The sequence below is a fragment of the Peromyscus leucopus genome, chromosome 5 (assembly GCF_004664715.2).
Source record: "Peromyscus leucopus breed LL Stock chromosome 5, UCI_PerLeu_2.1, whole genome shotgun sequence".
Lineage (NCBI taxonomy): Eukaryota > Metazoa > Chordata > Mammalia > Rodentia > Cricetidae > Peromyscus > Peromyscus leucopus.
In genome coordinates, this window is record NC_051067.1 from 29,437,321 (window position 1) to 29,454,999 (window position 17,679).

At 45.0% G+C, this 17,679-nt stretch overlaps 1 protein-coding gene across 2 annotated transcripts; it reads right to left on the bottom strand.

Annotated features, from left to right (window-relative positions):
• Positions 1 to 1,121: 1,121 nt before the first annotated feature.
• Fam50b (family with sequence similarity 50 member B) lies at positions 1,122 to 14,912 on the bottom strand. Of its 2 annotated transcripts, XM_037205594.1 has the most exons (3): positions 14,823 to 14,908; positions 13,495 to 13,687; positions 1,122 to 2,285 (listed from the first exon to the last, which is right to left on the bottom strand). In XM_037205594.1, the coding sequence occupies exon 3, from the start codon at positions 2,202 to 2,204 to the stop codon at positions 1,197 to 1,199; it is 1,008 nt and encodes a 335-aa protein (XP_037061489.1). In that variant the 5' UTR covers positions 2,205 to 2,285; positions 13,495 to 13,687; positions 14,823 to 14,908; the 3' UTR covers positions 1,122 to 1,196. The 2 variants fall into 2 exon arrangements, with proteins under 2 accessions (XP_037061489.1, XP_037061488.1); XM_037205593.1 differs by lacking the exon at positions 13,495 to 13,687 and having other exon boundaries at positions 14,823 to 14,912.
• Between the last annotated feature and the right edge of the window lie 2,767 nt (positions 14,913 to 17,679).

Below are 17,679 nucleotides of genomic sequence, written 5' to 3' on the forward strand. Positions count from 1 at the left end.
CAGGAGGACTGATGTGTTGACCTGAATCAGGAGCACTTCATAAGCCCTAAACTCTTCAGGCTTGCTGGGCTTTCAAAACAGACTGATGCCTCTATCTGGCCCTGAGGAAAACTCTGGATGCAACCTGGCTATTGAGAAGTGCGTGTATGTGATCCTAAAGTCAAGCAGCACCCAAACCAACCAACGTTGTGAGAATGCTTGTTCTTGGACTGGCACAAGAACTTGGTGCCAGAAACAGAGTAAGAGGCCCAAAGTGCTTGTCTTGGTCTTTTAGCGTCAAATGGTGACCTAAACGCTTTGTAAAAGTGATTCATAATATGTTAAATTTTTGTTTGTTTGTTTGTTTTTTGAGATAGGTTTCTTTTTGTAGTCCCCACTGTCCTGGAACTCACTCTGTAGACCAGGCTGGCTGCCTCCGAGTGCTGGGATTAAAGGCGTGCGCAGCCACAGCCTGGCTTTAGATGTTTTTAAATGAAAATGAACACAACACTCAACAACGAATAAAATATAAAAACTCCAAAGGTGGGGTTCGCAGTAGTGTCATGTGGAGTCATTACTGGAGCTTTTGGATGAAGGGAAATTGGTGATACTGGTCTTCTAAGCTGTTTACCAGCTTTCTGGCCTCCCAAGCCTTTGGCTAAACCATTTAGTTAAGGAATCCCAGAGGTGGGGCCATTTGCTGGGCTTTGTGAGGCTCCCCCCACCATCCACTGACCCTGACACCAGTGATGTGTAGGTCTACCCTAGTCCTGGCATTTCAGAGCTGGAGCACAGAAATTCTTTTATGTAAAGCAACTGGGTCCACAAAAACAACAGCAGGCATTTACTGAGCTCTAAGTGTTCACAAATACTCTCTCCTCACTTTGGCCTTGTGAGGTGTTTAATTCCTAGTACTGGTGGGAAAACTGAATTACGGAGCACAGTGATTTGCTCACAACTCCGCAGCAAGTAAAGCATTGAGAAAGAAAATCAGACCCTGTCTGTCAGCCCGCCAAATCACTGGGCACAACCACTTAGACAAAAAACAAAACAAAACAAAACAAAAACGTGTCCCTTATCACACGGAGCACAACGGAAACATTAAAAATACAAAGAACAACGCCAGCAACAGAACCATCACATGCGATTCACGGGGACCCTCTGTATTTATTGAATTTCGGTAATATGAGAGTAAGGCTACCCAAGGGGGTTCAGTATCACCGGATGGTGTACCTGTCCCACTTCTTCTCGGGGTCGTAGGGCTCCCAGCGGCTGGCGGGGAAGATGTGTTTGTTCTTCTCGTACCAGCTGCGCAGCACCACCTTGCCTGCGTGCGACTCGTCTTTCTCCATCGTGGCATCGCTCAGCAGCCGCACATCGTCGTGCACGTCGAAGCTGAAGAGTGGCCCACTCTTGCCCCGCGCCTTGGCCACAATGAAATCGTAGAAGGTGTGGTAGTGCGGCAGGATGAGGTCCTCCTTGACATACATGAGCTGCTCCACGCCTGCCGCGCGCAGCTCCCGGAAATCCCTGCGCAGCCCCTGTAGCGCCCTCTTCAGGAACTGCTGCACGGTGCTGCCCTTGCGCATGCGTACCGTGCGCCGGTGGCCAGAACCATCCCAGTAGCTGAAAGTGATCTCCACCTCCTCGCCCTTCACCTTCTCGCGTTTCGCCTCCCACTCCTGCCTCAGCTCCTCGCGTAGCCGGTTCTCCTCTTCCTCGCGCTCGCGGTCGGGCAGGAAGCTGGTATCCACATCCGGGTTCTTGCCCAAGTTCTTCTTGGCCCCACCACTGTGGGCCTCATTGCCCTCGGCCCTGCGGCCATCCTCTTGGTCGCCGTCATCTTCCTCTTCCAGAGTGAAGGACAGGTTGGAGATCTTCCGCTTGCGCTCGCGCCTTCGCTCCTTCTCCCGCAGCATCTCCAGCTGTAGCCGGCGCTGCTCCAGCTGCTCCCTCTTGGCCAGTTGCATCTCCCGTTCCCTCAGCAGGGCTTCCTGCTTGGCCTTCATGTCATTCAGGGTCACCAGGCCCACCGTACTGGACTTCAGCTCGGCCTCCACAGCGTCGTAGTGTGCTGAGAACTTCTTGTCCACCTTTGACTTCATGATGGTCTCCTCCGCGATGCGCTGCTTCAGCACCTCCATCTGCTCCTTCTGCTTCTCCCGCTTCTTGATCAGGTGCATGGCCCGGCCGGCCTCCCGCATGGTGCCCTTGTACTGCGCCATGCCTGCAGCTCAGCACAGCCCCTACGTCCTGCCCAGTCTCTGTCTCTGGTAGCCTTCTGGGTCTGACGTCAGATTCTGCAGCTAGGAACAAACAAACAAAACGGTTGGGAATCAAACCGGCACAGCAGCTTCCTTAGTGGTCTACACCAGCACCTTTTGATAGAACTTCCTCTCTGTCGGATGATTCTGTCTCTGAGGTGAACCAGTGTAGTAACTACATAAGGCCACATAAGGCCCTTGAGCACGTGAAAAGCAACTGCTATCACCAAGGGAGCAATTTTACTTCAAATTGAGATAGCCTTGTGTCACTACTGTACAGTGTGAGTTTTGAGGAGCTGCATGTGGAGGTTGACCTACAGAGCAAGCCCTACGGAGCAAGCCTTTATTCCACATGCTGCCTAGATATGTCTGCTCAAGCATAGCCATGCCAGAGCAGGGCACAAGAAAGCCTAGGCCTGGGCTTATGAGTGCTGACCGTAGAAAAATTGGAATCAGCTAGCTTAAATTCCCATTAATGTTATGGTCATGGCAGGTCCTGACCAGCTTCCATCCCTACCACAGTCTTAGGAATGATTTCTGCATGGAGTATTAGTTGAACTCATCTAAAGTACACAGAAGCAAATGAACGCTGGTCTCTCCCTCCCTTGCTGTGAGAAATAAGACATCAGAGGAACTGCATGCAGCAGAGGCAGGCTAAGTAAACAATGCCTTCTCTTCGCTTCAGCCAAAGCAAAAAAAGAGACCTCCTCATTTAATGGACTCAACTTGAACTGACCACTTTCTACTAGTACCAGTTCAACCCTCCTTACCCTTCTAGAGCTCCACCATTACTCAATGGATTCTCACTCACACCCATGCACCCCATGACAACTAACATCCCCTTATCCAACTCTTCCCATACCCCAAACTAGTCCCCCATGCTCTCTGGAACACAGTGCATTGGCAAACTCACAGGACATCCCCTTTAACTTTCTGGGAGTAGATGGAAGCCAGATCTCCTCTGAGGACACCATTTCTCCACATAGCTCCATAGCAGTGTTTTCTCTGACTTTCTACATCATACCAAAAAAAAAATCTAAATGTGAGACGTGTTTCGTCACCATTTCAATAACATTTTTACTTTCTTTGATATTGCAAGACGCTCTGTAGCTTATGCTGCACCCTGGCCTGCTAATGCGGTCACTGCTTGAATTCCTTGTCCTGCTAAGTCCTTGGAAATCATTAGCACATGCTCAGTTGCTGCCTTTTTCCATTCCAGCCCATTGCTATCCTGGGTGTTAGGAGCACAGCCCACCCAGCACCTTCACTTACAGTAACCTCTTCCTTGTCCACTCATTCTCCTATCCACATGGTGATATCTTAGCTCTTACGACAACCAACAGATTCATCTTAAGTTCCCCACATAGTCCCTTTGCATTCATGTTCTCAGTTCTCTGGACTCCAACTGCCCTCTGTTAGCCCAGACCTCCACATCCAAAGGCCCCCCTGCACCCGCCCATCCTCACACCCTCCTAAACTTCTGTGCTTCCCACCCACCAAGGATCAAACTTCTTCCTAATGCCTTCACACCTCCTGCCTGCTGAAATTCTGAGAAACCCTAGTCCTGTTTAAACCTGGAGTCTCTCTCAGCCCTTACATCCAGGTAGTTGATTGACCAAGAAAATGAACAAGCTACTGGCCAGCCTCACTTTAAATCCATGACTTCAGGCCTCTATGAGGACTCAATACCACCTAGAAACTCTGCCATACTGCCGCAATGTGTCTGCTGTCCCACTCTTCAAGACAGATCTCATTCCTCCGCCATCTCCATTTAACCCCTGATGTGGCCCAGTGGCTGGGGATCCTTTTGTCCTACACCTCTTAGTTCTTGTAGCTATTATTTGATACCAGAATCTTAACTTCTCACAAATGTCATGACACATAGATTGCACTTGCTTTGTTAGATTGATTTAACACAGCACTTTCTCTAAATATATTATCTGGGAAAGATGTTTCTAAACTCAAATTAACTGTGGAAAACAGGTATCATTCTTTAGGCTGCCAGCTCACAAAAAATGACACGGAGACTTACTATGAAGGCTCTGCCTATGGCATAGTCTTGTCCCAGTAGCTCTTGTAACTTAAATTAACCCATTGCTATTACTCGACCTGCTGCCACTTGGCTCGTGGCTTTTATCTCTCCTCCTGCATGTCCTGCTTCCTCTGCACCCAGTGACTCCCCCTTTCTTCATTCCAGAGATCTGTCTGGAAGTCCTGCCTATACCTCCTGCCTAGCTATTGGTCGTTTAGCTTTTTATTAAGCCAATCACAGTGACATATCTTTACACAGTGTGATCAAATATCTTGCAACATATCATAGCTTAACTGTAGGAAACCTTTAATCTGCTTGCTTCTAGGAAGCAAGGTCAGGGCATATGTGTAAAGGGCAGAGGGAGACAACTCCATCCTGTCTCTAAGGTACTGCATCTTTGGCTTCAGTATCACAATGTATCACCAAAACGCAGCTTGTAAGTTTCACCAGACAGGACACCAAGACATAACAGAAAACAAGGGAAGAGGTTAGACACCTGTTTACATCAGGGTATGTGTAGTAGAGACCAAAAGACCAGCAACTTAAAATACCTTGAGGACCTGCACCTGCTGACCTCTACCTGCTTCAATTCAGTGCCTCCCAAGGTCCAAGCCATAGGTTGAGTATCAAAGCCCCTTTGAGCATTGTTTCACATCCAAATCATAGTTTTCTTAGAAAAGTAAATGTTTTACACAGGTCAGGAATGGCTCCTTTAACTGTTTACTTGAAGCAGAGTACGGTCATTTTATTTTACGAAGGAAAGGGTAGACACTGCCAGCCATTCAGCATCTTCTTCCAACTCTGCATCCTTTTTCCCGCTTTTCCCATGCCCCTTAAAACTGGTCCAAATCAGAGGAAGGATGAGCCCACTCTCTGCCCCTGTAGGCAGTTCTAAAACAAGCCTGTGAAGTAACTTGGCCCTTTGCCAGCTCCCCCCCCCCCCCATGAGGATTACTGGTGCTCTAACACCACTGTGGTCTTGCTTTGACAAACTCAAAGCAGATGGCTTCTGTCCTTGACAAGGGACAAGATAAGAATGAAAGATTGCTTACAAACTTGTATCTTCTCCTACCTTGGAGCAGTGGCAGCTGCTTTCCTGAGTCCTTTGTCCTGGGCTCAGCAAAGGCCACACTCCACATAGCCAATGCTAAGACCCAGTAGAACATTGTGAGTATCAGAAGGGTTGATGCACCTAGGAACTTCAGAGTTGGGTGTGGGAAATCCTGTTTCTGGGGCTGTTCTCAAGGACGGCAGCTGTGGGGTTCACAATGAGATGGGAGATTACCCTGAAATACCAAGGTATTTGGAAGTGGCTGGAAGTGGGTGAGGAATGATAGCCCAATTCACTTAGGAAATGAAATTCCAAGATATCAAGGTGCTTTAGAACCTAGCATTGGCCTGGTGGGCAAGAGGGCTAAATACTCCTGGGAACCATGACTGTAAAGAAAAGCAGAATTTACATCATCAGTGTGTTCACAGGGTTTCTATGGTGTCTTTGTTCTTGTCAATAGGGACAAATGTGCTATTTGACCCCATGTGAATTCGTTCCTTTTACTTTTAGTCATTTATTTGACAGAGAATTCCCTCAGCCATTCAGAGCATTCTGAATGTCTACCTCTGTCTGCTCAGAGAACTACTACTCTGGAATACCCTAGAGCTTTTGCAAACACACATTTCTACTCCACGCTTCATGGAAAACAAGACTGATTAATTCTTTTCCCAGCTATCAGGACCCTCCAGGGACCTACCAGCCTCAGAGGAGTTTTGATATCATCTGCAGTTTCCTCTGTGTATTTCACTTGGCTCATTGCTGTAGGGTTTATGAACTGGCTATGAACATGGAGGATAGTGCGCAGAGATGGGACCATTTTGCAATATGTACATAAACAAGAAATCCAGAAACTTTTCCTTGGACCAGCTTCTTGAGTTTTTGTTTGTTTGTTTGTTTGTTTGTTTTGTTTTTCTAGACAGGGTTTCTCTGTATAGCTTTGTGCCTTTCCTGGAACTCACTCTGTAGCCCAGGCTGGCCTCGAACTCACAGAGATCTGTCTGCCTCTGCCTCCCAAGTGCACTACCACTGCCGGGCTTGGACCAGCTTCTTACTGCCTCCATTTTGACCACTTTGACCTTTCTATAGACTGGTCTTTTCCATCAGAAACTTCACTGTTTGTGGTAGCAAACTGAAAACCATTAAAAGAAAAGAAAACAAACAAAAAACTTGCTGGCCTTCATTCTTGCTACTCATCACTTTGATATGGGACTATATAAGAAAAATATATAACTAGCTGCTTACAATTTATTTGGGTTATAATTGGAGATATGGTTTTAGCTAAGGCTTTTTATCCCCCATTAATTTTTATACATGCATAAAACACAGGCCATTCTTTTTGGTGTTTAGTTATGGAAGTTTTCACAAATGCCCAGGTGCCTGTGAGTTTTGGCAGACTGTAGTCATTCTCATTTCAGAAACACCTGTGGTGGCCCTGCGATCAGCTTTCCCCATCCCCTTGAGCAGAGCTTGCTCCAGCCTTGGGGAGGCACTCCAGCTCTGTGCTGGGGTCCAGGCAGACACACAGCTGGAGCTGATAAAATCCTGAGCTCTACCATTCTGTACCACCCCGACCTCCACACCCTGGCTGCAGTGCCACGTTCTGCTGTGTTACTATCAGTTATTCCTCAGTGTTGTGGTTGAAAGTTCAGTCTTCCAGACGAAGGAAGGAGGGATTGATTGACTCTTGATCTAGGGGAGATCTTGCTGAAGCTCTGTTGTAAAAAGCTCTTGGCAACATCTTTAACAAAAAGTTAAGGAAAGTGAAAGCGGTGGAGATGATTCAGCAGGTGGAAGCCTGATGACCCACATTTGTGTTCCCATGTTAAAAAAAGAGCCAGATGGAATGATACAAGTCTCCAACCCAGCATTCCTGCAGTGAGAAGGCATGCAAAGACAGCAGTATTCTGTAGCAGGAATCTTAACACGGATTTAGCGCAATGCCCTGGGTTCGGTCCTCAGCTGGGGGCTGGAGGTGGGGGGGAGACAAACAAACAAAAAAAAACCCAGTACCAGTTATTGGGGTGAATGCTGGAAGATCAGAGAAGCAGAACAAACCTCTGTTTCCTGATCCGAATGGATCTCAGCTGAACTGCTGCTCAAAAGCCTAAAAACTTAACAGAGTCTAGTTCTTGGTTTTACGCCTTATATACCATTCTGCTTTCTGCCATCACTTCCTGGAATTAAAGGCATGTGTCACCGTGCCTGGTTGTTTCCAGTGTGGCTTTGAACTCACAGAGGTCTGGATGGATCTCTGCCTCCAGAATGCTAGGATGTGTGTGTGCGCCACCATTTTCTGGCCTCTGTGTCTATCTAGTGGCTGTTTTGTTCTCTAACCCCAGATAAGTTTATTAAGGTGCACAATATATTGGAGGACACAATATCACCACAATATTCCCCACTGGGTAAAGTTCACGGGAAGTTGGCAGCCAGCTCAGCAGCAGAAACAAGACAAAGATTCTGACTCAAACTTTAAGATGGAAAGCGAGGATCAGCCCTTGACATTTTCCTCTAACCTCCACTTGAGACCACCCCCAAACACACACACACACACACACACACACACACACACACACACACACACACACACACACACTTTTTAAAATTTTACTTTCCGTGTCCAGTGCTATGGATTTTAGCTTGTGCACAATCATGCACAACACTTTTCTCTTATCCTTGATTTTGCTTTTCGGCTTCAAGGGGCTGGACAGGTAATTCAGCAGTTAAAATCATTTAATGCTTTTGCAGAGGACCTGGGTTACATTCCTAGCACCCACAAAGCAACTCATAAGCATCTGTAACTCCAGTTCCAGGCGGTCCAACGTCCTCTTCTGGCCCCTGTAGGCATTTATGTATATGTGGTACATAGACATACATGTAGGCAAATCACACATCTACATGAATTTTCTTAATTAAAAAATTAATTACATGAACTCAACAATAGCCCAGAAAACATGAAATGGAAATTTCTAGAAATTAACAATTCCTAATTTTTTTTTAACTGTGTGGTGTTTTGCCATTCTACTTGATAGTTTTGAATGTTCCTGTTGTATTCTGTGGATAATTCCTTCGTGTGACATGTGATCTACAAGGATTTCTAGCTTTTCTTTCAGGCCTGTAGGTGTCCTTTGTAGAGAAAACAGTTTTAATTTTGATAAAGTCCATTTATCAGTTGTCCATGGATCATGCTTTTTGTATTTAAACCAAGGTTATAAAATTGGCTTCTTATGAGCTCTTCTAAAAGTTTTATAGTTTTCCATTTAGATTTATGATGCATTCTGAGTTATTTTGAAATTCCCGTTTAAATGCTGAACTTCCTTCAACATGGGTGATTTTAAGTAACCGGTCTGCCACCACAATCAATTCTCCTTTCCTTGCCTATCTTTCCCTCCCTCTCCTTACTCCCTTCTCTCTCTCTAGGTGCTAGAGATCAAACCCAGGTTGTCACCCAAGGTACGCCATCTCTGTGCCACTGATCTACCACTTCAGGCCCGTTGTTATAATTTCTAGAAACAGTGCCTTCTCTGTGGGCTGTGACTTTATAGTGTCAACAGAAGAAATTTTGCCCAATAGAATATTGATGGTGATCTCAGAGACCACAGAAGACAAATGGGCAACATTAGTGTGGTGGTTTGAATAAGTTATGGCCCACATAGACTCCATGTGTTTGAATGCTTGGCCCATAGGGAATGGCACTATTAGGAAGTGTGGCCTTGTTGGAGTAGATGTGGCCTTATTGAAGGAATTATGTCACTGTGGGTGGGCTTTGAGGCCTCAGAAACTCAAGTCAATTTACTCTCTGCTGCCAGCAGATCAAGACCTAGAACTCGTAGGGTGGTGGTAGTGCACACCTTTAATCCCAGCACTTGGGAGGCAGAGGCAGGCGGATCTCTGTGAGTTCGAGGCCAGCCTGGGCTACAGAGTGAGTTTCAGGACAGGCTCCAAAGCTACATAGAGAAACCTTGTCTTGAAAAACCAAAAAAAAAAAAAAAAAAAAAAAAAAAAAGAGAGAGACCTAGAAATCTCAGTTCTTTCTCCAGCACCATGCCTCCCTACATGCTGCCATGTTTCTTTCCATGACAATAATGGACTAAACTTTTGAACTAAGCCAGTACCAATTAAATGTTTTCCTTTATAAGAATTGTCATGGTCACGGTGTCTCTTCACAGCAATAGAAACCCTAACTAAGACTTTCAGCCAGGATGCTTGCCCCTGTCCATGGCACATGCTGAGATGTACTTATAACATTGATGTCAATGGGGATGACACCCATCTCTCCAAATGCTTCCATAAGACAAGTTAAGGTGCCCATTCTGACACAGGAAGTCCATTCTTCAACATACTACTCATAAGATGTAGGAGTTTCAGAGTTTATTGAAATAGAGCTGTGCTTTATTTGTAACAAGAATTAACTCCCTGAATTTCTGCCAAGTCAAGGGATTATCTATAATCACCCATGGGTTAGGATTGGGTCTTTGTGCCTTAAGTGATCACACACCTTGTCCTCCCTGGCAGAACTCTGACATGCAGGATTTCAGGATCGTGAAATTCCAAGCAGATGACATGCAGATGGTGGAAATGCTATGGGTTTAATAGAAATGCTCTCACAGACATGTGTTTTCAAAGTTTGGTCTCCACATTGTGATCAGAACATGAGGAGATAGGGCCTACCTGGAGGGAGTGGGTCACTGGGCTTGGGTCCTTAGTGGGTAGGGGACATGTTATATCTGTCCCTCTCTAGTCCTGCTCTCCTTCCTGGCCTTCCAGGAAGTGAATAGCTCTCTTCTGCCACATGCTCCCATTGCCGTGATGTCCTTCCTTTTCAAGCAAGTGGGACCCAGTGACCATGGACTGAACCCTTTGAAACTGTGAACCAAAAGAAATTCTTTCTCCATTAAGTTGCTTCTGTTGGGTCGTAGTTGGGTGAGAAGCTATCAAATGGAGATTGTTGCTTACATCTTATAATTCTGAGATGACCACCAACTGCAGCCATCATGTTCCCAGGGTTTGCACCTAAGAATTGACTGCATTTTATATGCTGCCAAAAGGCCTTTGGCAAAGTGCTTATTTTGCCAGGCTTCAACAACTTATCTGTACAATACTTCCCAAGACTGGACCAAGGATCTATTTGGCAAGACTGCAGATGACTAGGTAAGAACAGTGAGGTAAGTTCTCACACTGATGACAGAATGATTGACATGGGTTACATCAGAGGAGGAAAGATTTAATGAGCCCTCAGATCCAGAGGACTGTCCGGCAGGGAGGAGTAGTGAGCCGAAGCAGCTCCCATCAGGATGGTGAGGAGACAGAAGAGGGAACCCCTGCACCGTGACCAGTCTCCCCACGCCACTCCCTTTCATTCCCTCCAGGTTCTCCAGCTCGTGGGTCAGGGCAGGTGTCCCTCCGACATTAGTTGATCCTCTCTGGAAATGTACACACACACACACACACACACACACACACACACACACACACACACACACACACGGTGTGCTTCTCAATTCAATCAAGTTGACAACTGAGATGATTCATCACAGGTGGGTTGCTAGGTCGCCCGGCCCCTTGCTGCGGCAGCGCTGTTTTTCGTGCTCTCGGACCTGAGTGTTTTATAGCTTCAGTGAGCATTTGACAACTAAGAAATGTGCCATTTGAATGGTGATTCTGAAATGCTATTGACATCAGCGACTCTAGGTGTCGCTGTAAAGATAGTCCCTGACACGTCTTTGTTTTCGGTTCCCTATTTAGAATCAAAAAGCCAAAGTTCACTCTTTACAAACCCCTAACGCCCCCCCCCCCCCCCGGACTTCTGTACTTGGCAGTGAATGGAGTGCGGCAGGGGGGAAGTCATGCTGCCTGAGGTCTGAGGCTCCTGGTGTCCATACTAGGTTCTCATACCAACCATAAAGCAAACTTGCTATCTGGGGAGGTCACCTGTCTATTTTAAGCCAGGGTTGGTTGGTTGGTTGGTTGGTTTTCCGTCTGAACTCTTGCAATCTGAGACTTTCTGGCCCTTTTGATTTGGATAGGGCTAGGATTCAGCCAAGAGCTTGGCTTCCTAACTCACATTTTAAGTTCACCACAAGACATGGATAAAGAGAGCCCATGGCCTGTTAGTGTTACACCTCCATCCCGGGGAGTGGGGCTTATTATCCAAAGACTCCAAACTCCAGTTTGTGGAGCGAGAGATGCAAGTCCACTAAAACATTAGCTTATAGGGTCCAATTAGACTTTGTCCATTCACAACAGTGCTAACCCGTTATCAACTCAGTCCAAAGGTGGGTCCACAGGGCTGAGAATGCAAGGACCCAGGGTTTGGCAATCGAGGAGGAGGAGGAAGAGGTCACTGACCCGAGCAGACAGAGCCTGGTAAAGCACTGGGGACCACTGCTCAGACTTTCCAAGAAGCCAGTCAACAACTTTGGCAGGAACTTATGCTGGAAGACAGCCAAACACATCTCCATTCACCAGGAAGTCCCTTTGAAGCCTCTCCATGCCTGGTTTCTTGGTTGCTTTTCTCTAACTTTCCAGGAAAGGGGGACTTTTTCCTCCCCCCGCCCTTCACACCTTCATGTCTTCCTCTCCCAAACATGAGTGCACCCAGTACAGATTTCCTAGCCTGAATTTCTGCCTGATTTGTTCTCATTTAACTCTTTATTATAAAATGAAACTATTTTGGCACTTTGTAGAATATTTTGGCAGTTTTGTAGAATGATCTCTGAGTGATCTTAAATGTGAGAAATAACTGTTAATATATAGGGCTTTCTTCATGGACTTTGATTTATATGTTAGCATACATTTTAATGTGAATGGAATCATTCTATAGGTTGATAACTTCCAGCAATAGATACTTGTTTTTGCCATAAAACTGAAGGTTCTGATCTTTGAAAATGGACTCAATGGATTTTGTCACCATCTTATTGTTGACATTTTAAACCCTATACTAATCATTATACACCTCTGAGATAATCTTCTGGTGCTTAATATACATTATTTTATATGTATTATTTACTTGTAGTATGGATAATAATGATTATAGGTAACCATTATTAACTCGATGGCCCTGGCTTTGACTTTAAATTTAGCCTCTTGTCATATGTTGCTTAAAATTTGTGATCACGTATTTTACCACCACCCTCCATTTTCTTTTGCAGTGTTGGGGATGGAACCCTGGCCTCATGAGTGCTAGGCAAGCATGCTACCGCTGAGTGACACCCCAGATCCTTTTCTACTGAGATTTGTTCTTTTCTTATTGATTTATAAGACCTCTGTACATAGAGAGCACTAATCCTCAATCTGTCATATAAGCTTCAACTGTTTCTCCCACTTGTTTGTCTAAACTTTACTTACGTTTGGAATTTTTCCAATATAACAATTTCTTATGTTTTCATTTTTATATATCTGACAGTCTTTGCTTTGATGAATTGTGAATTTTATATATAAAAAACTAGGTTTTCTATTTTCAGTCATTTGTTTCTTCACATATATATTCTAGTTGGGAATCTGTTTCTGAATACTGTAAGTAAATGATCTAGTTTCTTGTTTGTTTGTTTTTCTAAAAGAAGACACTAAATCAGAACAAGCATTTAGAATATTAGCCCAACCTGTTCCATGTCCTTTCACTATTTTTGCTACCAATGAGTAGTAGTAAAATTACCAAACAGGAATGATTTATAGACCTGTAACTTAGAAAATTTGTTTGCACACTATCAGTTGAGAACCATTCTTTAAGTAGGCAGGAGAAACCTGCCTCAAACTGGCTTCAAAAAAATGCTTAATAATGCTCTTATCAGAAACTGTGCATAAGGTTTGATTCAGAAGTTTAGTGATTCTCCTCCTCTCTGCTTTTTCTTAGGCTGGCACTCCTTAGGGCCGTAAGATGATTCTAGCCATTTCCAGGGGCCACATGCTGTCTTATTTGATTACTTAAGAGTTTGGGCCCAGATCTTCTGACTGATTTCTCCTTATTCTGCCTACTTACTGTGGCCAGGGCAATGGTTAAAAGTGACAAACAGTCTCTTCAGGAAGTCAATCAGGGTCTGCCCTGGAGCTGGGGCAGCTAGAATAAAGAGCATGGCACACATAAGAGAAAATCATTTTGATCAACCATATTACCGGCAAGAAGGAATCACAGTCTGCTATTTTCTCTGAAGGTAAGATCACAGAACTGTTACCTTATAAGGAGACTATAACACCATGTCCCATGCCTCGAAGAAACTGCATTTCAGTCAGCTTTCCGTTATTAGAACAACATGCCTGAGATGATCAGCTTGTAAGGCAAGAGAGGTAGGTGGCTTTGGCTTATACTTCTAAGAGTTTCACCTCCTGGCAAATTGATCTTGCTGTGGGAGCACACAGCAGAGGAAGCTGGCGACTCCAGGACAGCCAGAAAGCAGAGAAGAAGAGAAAGAAATCAATGCTTCACAGTCTCCATTAGGTCACATTGCTTAAGCATTCCACAACCTAGTAGTGTCAATCTGGGACCAAGCTTTTCACACATTCCACTCCAGAGCCAAAGGACTGAACTGCTAGATCCCAGAGAGACTTTGGGAAGCTCTCAAATAAATCTCAGCACCATGGGATGGAGAAAGCACTTATCTCAGGCCTCCTGTTCTCAGTGGCTCATAGTTATTGTGTGGATATCGACAGTCCTGTGTGTCAAGCTCATTGCCTCTGCATTGGAGAAGTCAGAGATAGAGAGTACAGACAGTCTCAGGTCCTCAGCACTGAGGCTGCTTGGCTAGAACTGCCTACTGATGCCGTGGCAGAAAAGAACAATTTAACAGACACACATGAGGTATTCAGTATGTGATCTATTATAAGCTCACAGTAACAGACTTAAAAAGGTGAGGCTTTCATGGAATAGTTAATCTCGTCAACCAACAGGATTTGGAATTACAGGAGACACAGCTCTGAGGGTATTTTCAGAAAGGCATAACCAAGGAAGAGCTAATTATCCTTAATGTGGCATTACCATGCCATGGGCTTGAGTCCCAGATTGAGAAGAAAGGAGGAATACAGAAAGCCAGATGAACACAAGCACTTACCTCTCTTTCTGACCGACTGCCTCGTGTTCCCACAACCACACCTCCTCATCCTGATAAGATGCAAGTCTAACAATCAACTACCATAAACCCTTCCCCTTCCTTAAGTGGCTTTCGCCTGGTATTTTGTTACAGAAGTGAAAAGTAATCAATACCATGCACAAGCCCCAATTTCTATTTTTCTAGTCCATAGTTGATAGCCCGTGCCTGGATTATTACAACAATGCCTTTAAAATATCTTCCTCATTTCTTCTAGTTTAATTACTCTGGGAAGCATTCCTAAATGACAATAAAAATGTTGATATTATGTTACTGATAAGGTTCATTAGTCTCCTTTGCTTGCAAGATAATGAACAAATTCCTTTGCTTAACATTCAACTTCCTTCACAATTGGTTACTAGAGTTTAAACAGCTGTACTTCTCACATCTGCCCCAGCTGGATTTAAGCCAATCCTCACCTTTTGATATATGAGCCAAGATTATTCCTTCTGGTGCTTTTGTAGATATTGTTTGTTCTAACTGACACAGAAAATATGCAAAACATTGGCCAACTGCTATGGCAGGTTCTAACCAATCAGGAGAGAGGCTGGGCCAATCAGGTGGTGGTCATGTGTAACTGCCGACTTGGATTGACTGGTTGACTTAGCCCTGCTGCCTTTCCTCTCCTCTCCAGCCAACTGAAATCTAATCCTTCCATAAAGATTTCCTGGATTGCTCTTGCTCACTTAGGCTTACTTACTCTTATAAATTAATTACTCACTGTGTATAGGTTGTTACTAAAGAGCTTATGTGATGCACCAGTCTAAAATACTGGCACTCTCTTAACAGAAGGATTTTATTGCCTTTTCATGTGATAACATTTGTGATCTAATTACAGAGAAAACAGAAAGCTATTATTCCATCTAGCCTGTAGTAAGACTGATCAGAATAACTTTGATATTTTGGAAAAGTTTTTTTTTAATTTCAAGATTTTATTACTGGTAAGGATATACATTTATAGAATTTTATTTCTAAATAAATAAATAGAAAACAAGAGAAAATATTTACTTCAGAGCTTCCACCCTCAAAGTGGATGGTTCTTTGTTTGATGTCATAGAACTGTCAAATATGGGGAAACCCTACATACACCCTCCACTGGGTGGGGGGACCTAGTAATTTCTTTCATGCATGTGCTATAAAAGTTCAAAGGATTTCAAATTTCTATAAAATGGTTTTTTGTTTGTTTTCTGATTTCTTTTTTAGATAGAGTCATCCTATGCGGCTCAGGCTAGCCTCCTCTAACTTGCCATCTTCCTGCCTCGGGCTCCAAAGTGCTGGTATTGGATATGTCATACTATGCCCCAACTCTTTGAAGTGCTCTTCAAATAGCTGTTGGATAGGATGGTTAACAACCTTTTAATCTGTGTGGTGATTTAAAAACACGGTCCCTAATTTCTTGACACTCCCCCTGAGGAGTCTACATCTCTGCCCCTTGAATCTTCACAGTCCAGTGAGCTGGCTGTATCTACAGAGAAGGCTTACTAATTGCCTTTCTTTCCCAGGCTATTTCCCTTTGGAGTCCGGTGTCCCCTGTACAAAGGCCAGCTCCAGCAGCTATGTCCTGCACTGCAATCAGAGCCTTGACAAAGAGCCCAGCACCCCAGACATGAGCATGCTTGTCTGCATTCGATCAAGCCTCTGACGGCTGTTAGGCATTGACCTGTTAAGGCAATATTTTGGGAGGAAGAGTTGTATTTTTTGTTCTGGGTGATGAGACATGTAATTGAAACCAAGCTGTCTAAGGGTGATGGAGCATCTGTGAGGGCGATCCTGGTGTGGTGGAATGGAATCCGTGTGGTATGGAATGGGTCCCTCTTGGCTGTAGTAGTCTCTGCCATTGGTGATGAGACATGCTACTGAGGCTGGGCTACCTGCTCTTGGGAAAAGTCAGGGAAGTCCGTGGGAAAAATCTTGGTGGAGCTGTCTTCCTTGATGTCTTACGAGGTGGTATACTTCCTTGATGAATGTGGTCCATTAAGAGAGAATATACAGGGACTGCCCTAATGGCTGATGGACCAAAGGATATACCAAAGTCCCTGGAAGCGCTGTGTGTGGAACAAGATTGTCAGGAAGTTTGGCAGATTTCACTGCTACTGCAGGGGGTGACAGGACATGCAATTGAGGCTCAGCTCTCTGCTCAGAAAGAACTTGCCCACACTGGAAAGAAAATAAAATGTAGGTGCCCACCTTCACCCTAGCCTCCAAATTGGCAGGCAAAGTGGAGAAAGGCGGGGGTCGGGGGATGCTGAACTGACTTAGAAAAGGGAGAGAGGAAAAATGAGACACAAGCATTGGCTTGCTGTTTCTTATTACTTGGGGAGGGCACAAGGAAGAGAGAACAAATTAGGTCTGTACTAAAACTTGGGCCACACAGGAAGAATCAGGCAGTGAGGGGAGAAAACGAGGTAGAAATGATGATGAGGAAGCCGAGCATGGGTGAGGCAGTGTGTGATACATCAGTCCACTGAGCAGGATAGGACTGCTTTCTCCAGAGACTCGAGAAGATGGAAGCTAATTCAGCAGGGACCTCAGGGCGGGGGCTTTTGTGGCACTGTGGCCCACTCTCTGTGAAAAGCTTTCATTTAAATCGTGCTAACTTCTGAGCCTTACAATTAGAAAAGCATCTGAAATATATGTGCGCACCCTAAAGAACGGGGATGGGTTATTGGTTTACCCGGGGTGCAGGTGTCAGGCACCACAATGAAATCCTTAGGAGTGTTAACATCTGCGTTGTATTTTTAAAATGGTGGGAAGGAGTCACACTATACAACAGGGCCCACGTAGGAGGTTTATTGAGGGGAGGGAGAGAAGGGTCAGAGAAGGGGCCAGGGACCCATCCCTGGGGATGAGGAAGGGAAAGAGAAAGGAGAAGGTAAGGAAACATAGCAAATAGGCACAGGAGGTGCTCTTAGTGGCTGCAGCTGAGGTATATCCTGTCAGGACCCTAAGGGCAGGTCAGTACAGATGCCTGAATTCCAACAATCTGTCCAAGTGAGGTTATGGAGAAAATGCTACGATATTTCGTGCCTGTGAATGTTAAATGGCTGCTGGTGTTTTGGGTGCCCCCAAGGTATCAGTGCACTTTCAGACCCCTCCCTCCTCAAGTTGCTTCTTTGTACAACTTGATTAAAAAAGTAAGATTGGGACAGAAAGGCTCAAGAGGCTTTGAGCTACAGTAAGTACATGACAGGCTAAACAGCTCTGTTGTGTTGGAAGCTGGCAGAAACCCAGGGGGCTACAGCTGAGGGCTATGGCAGGAACAACCAATGACACAGT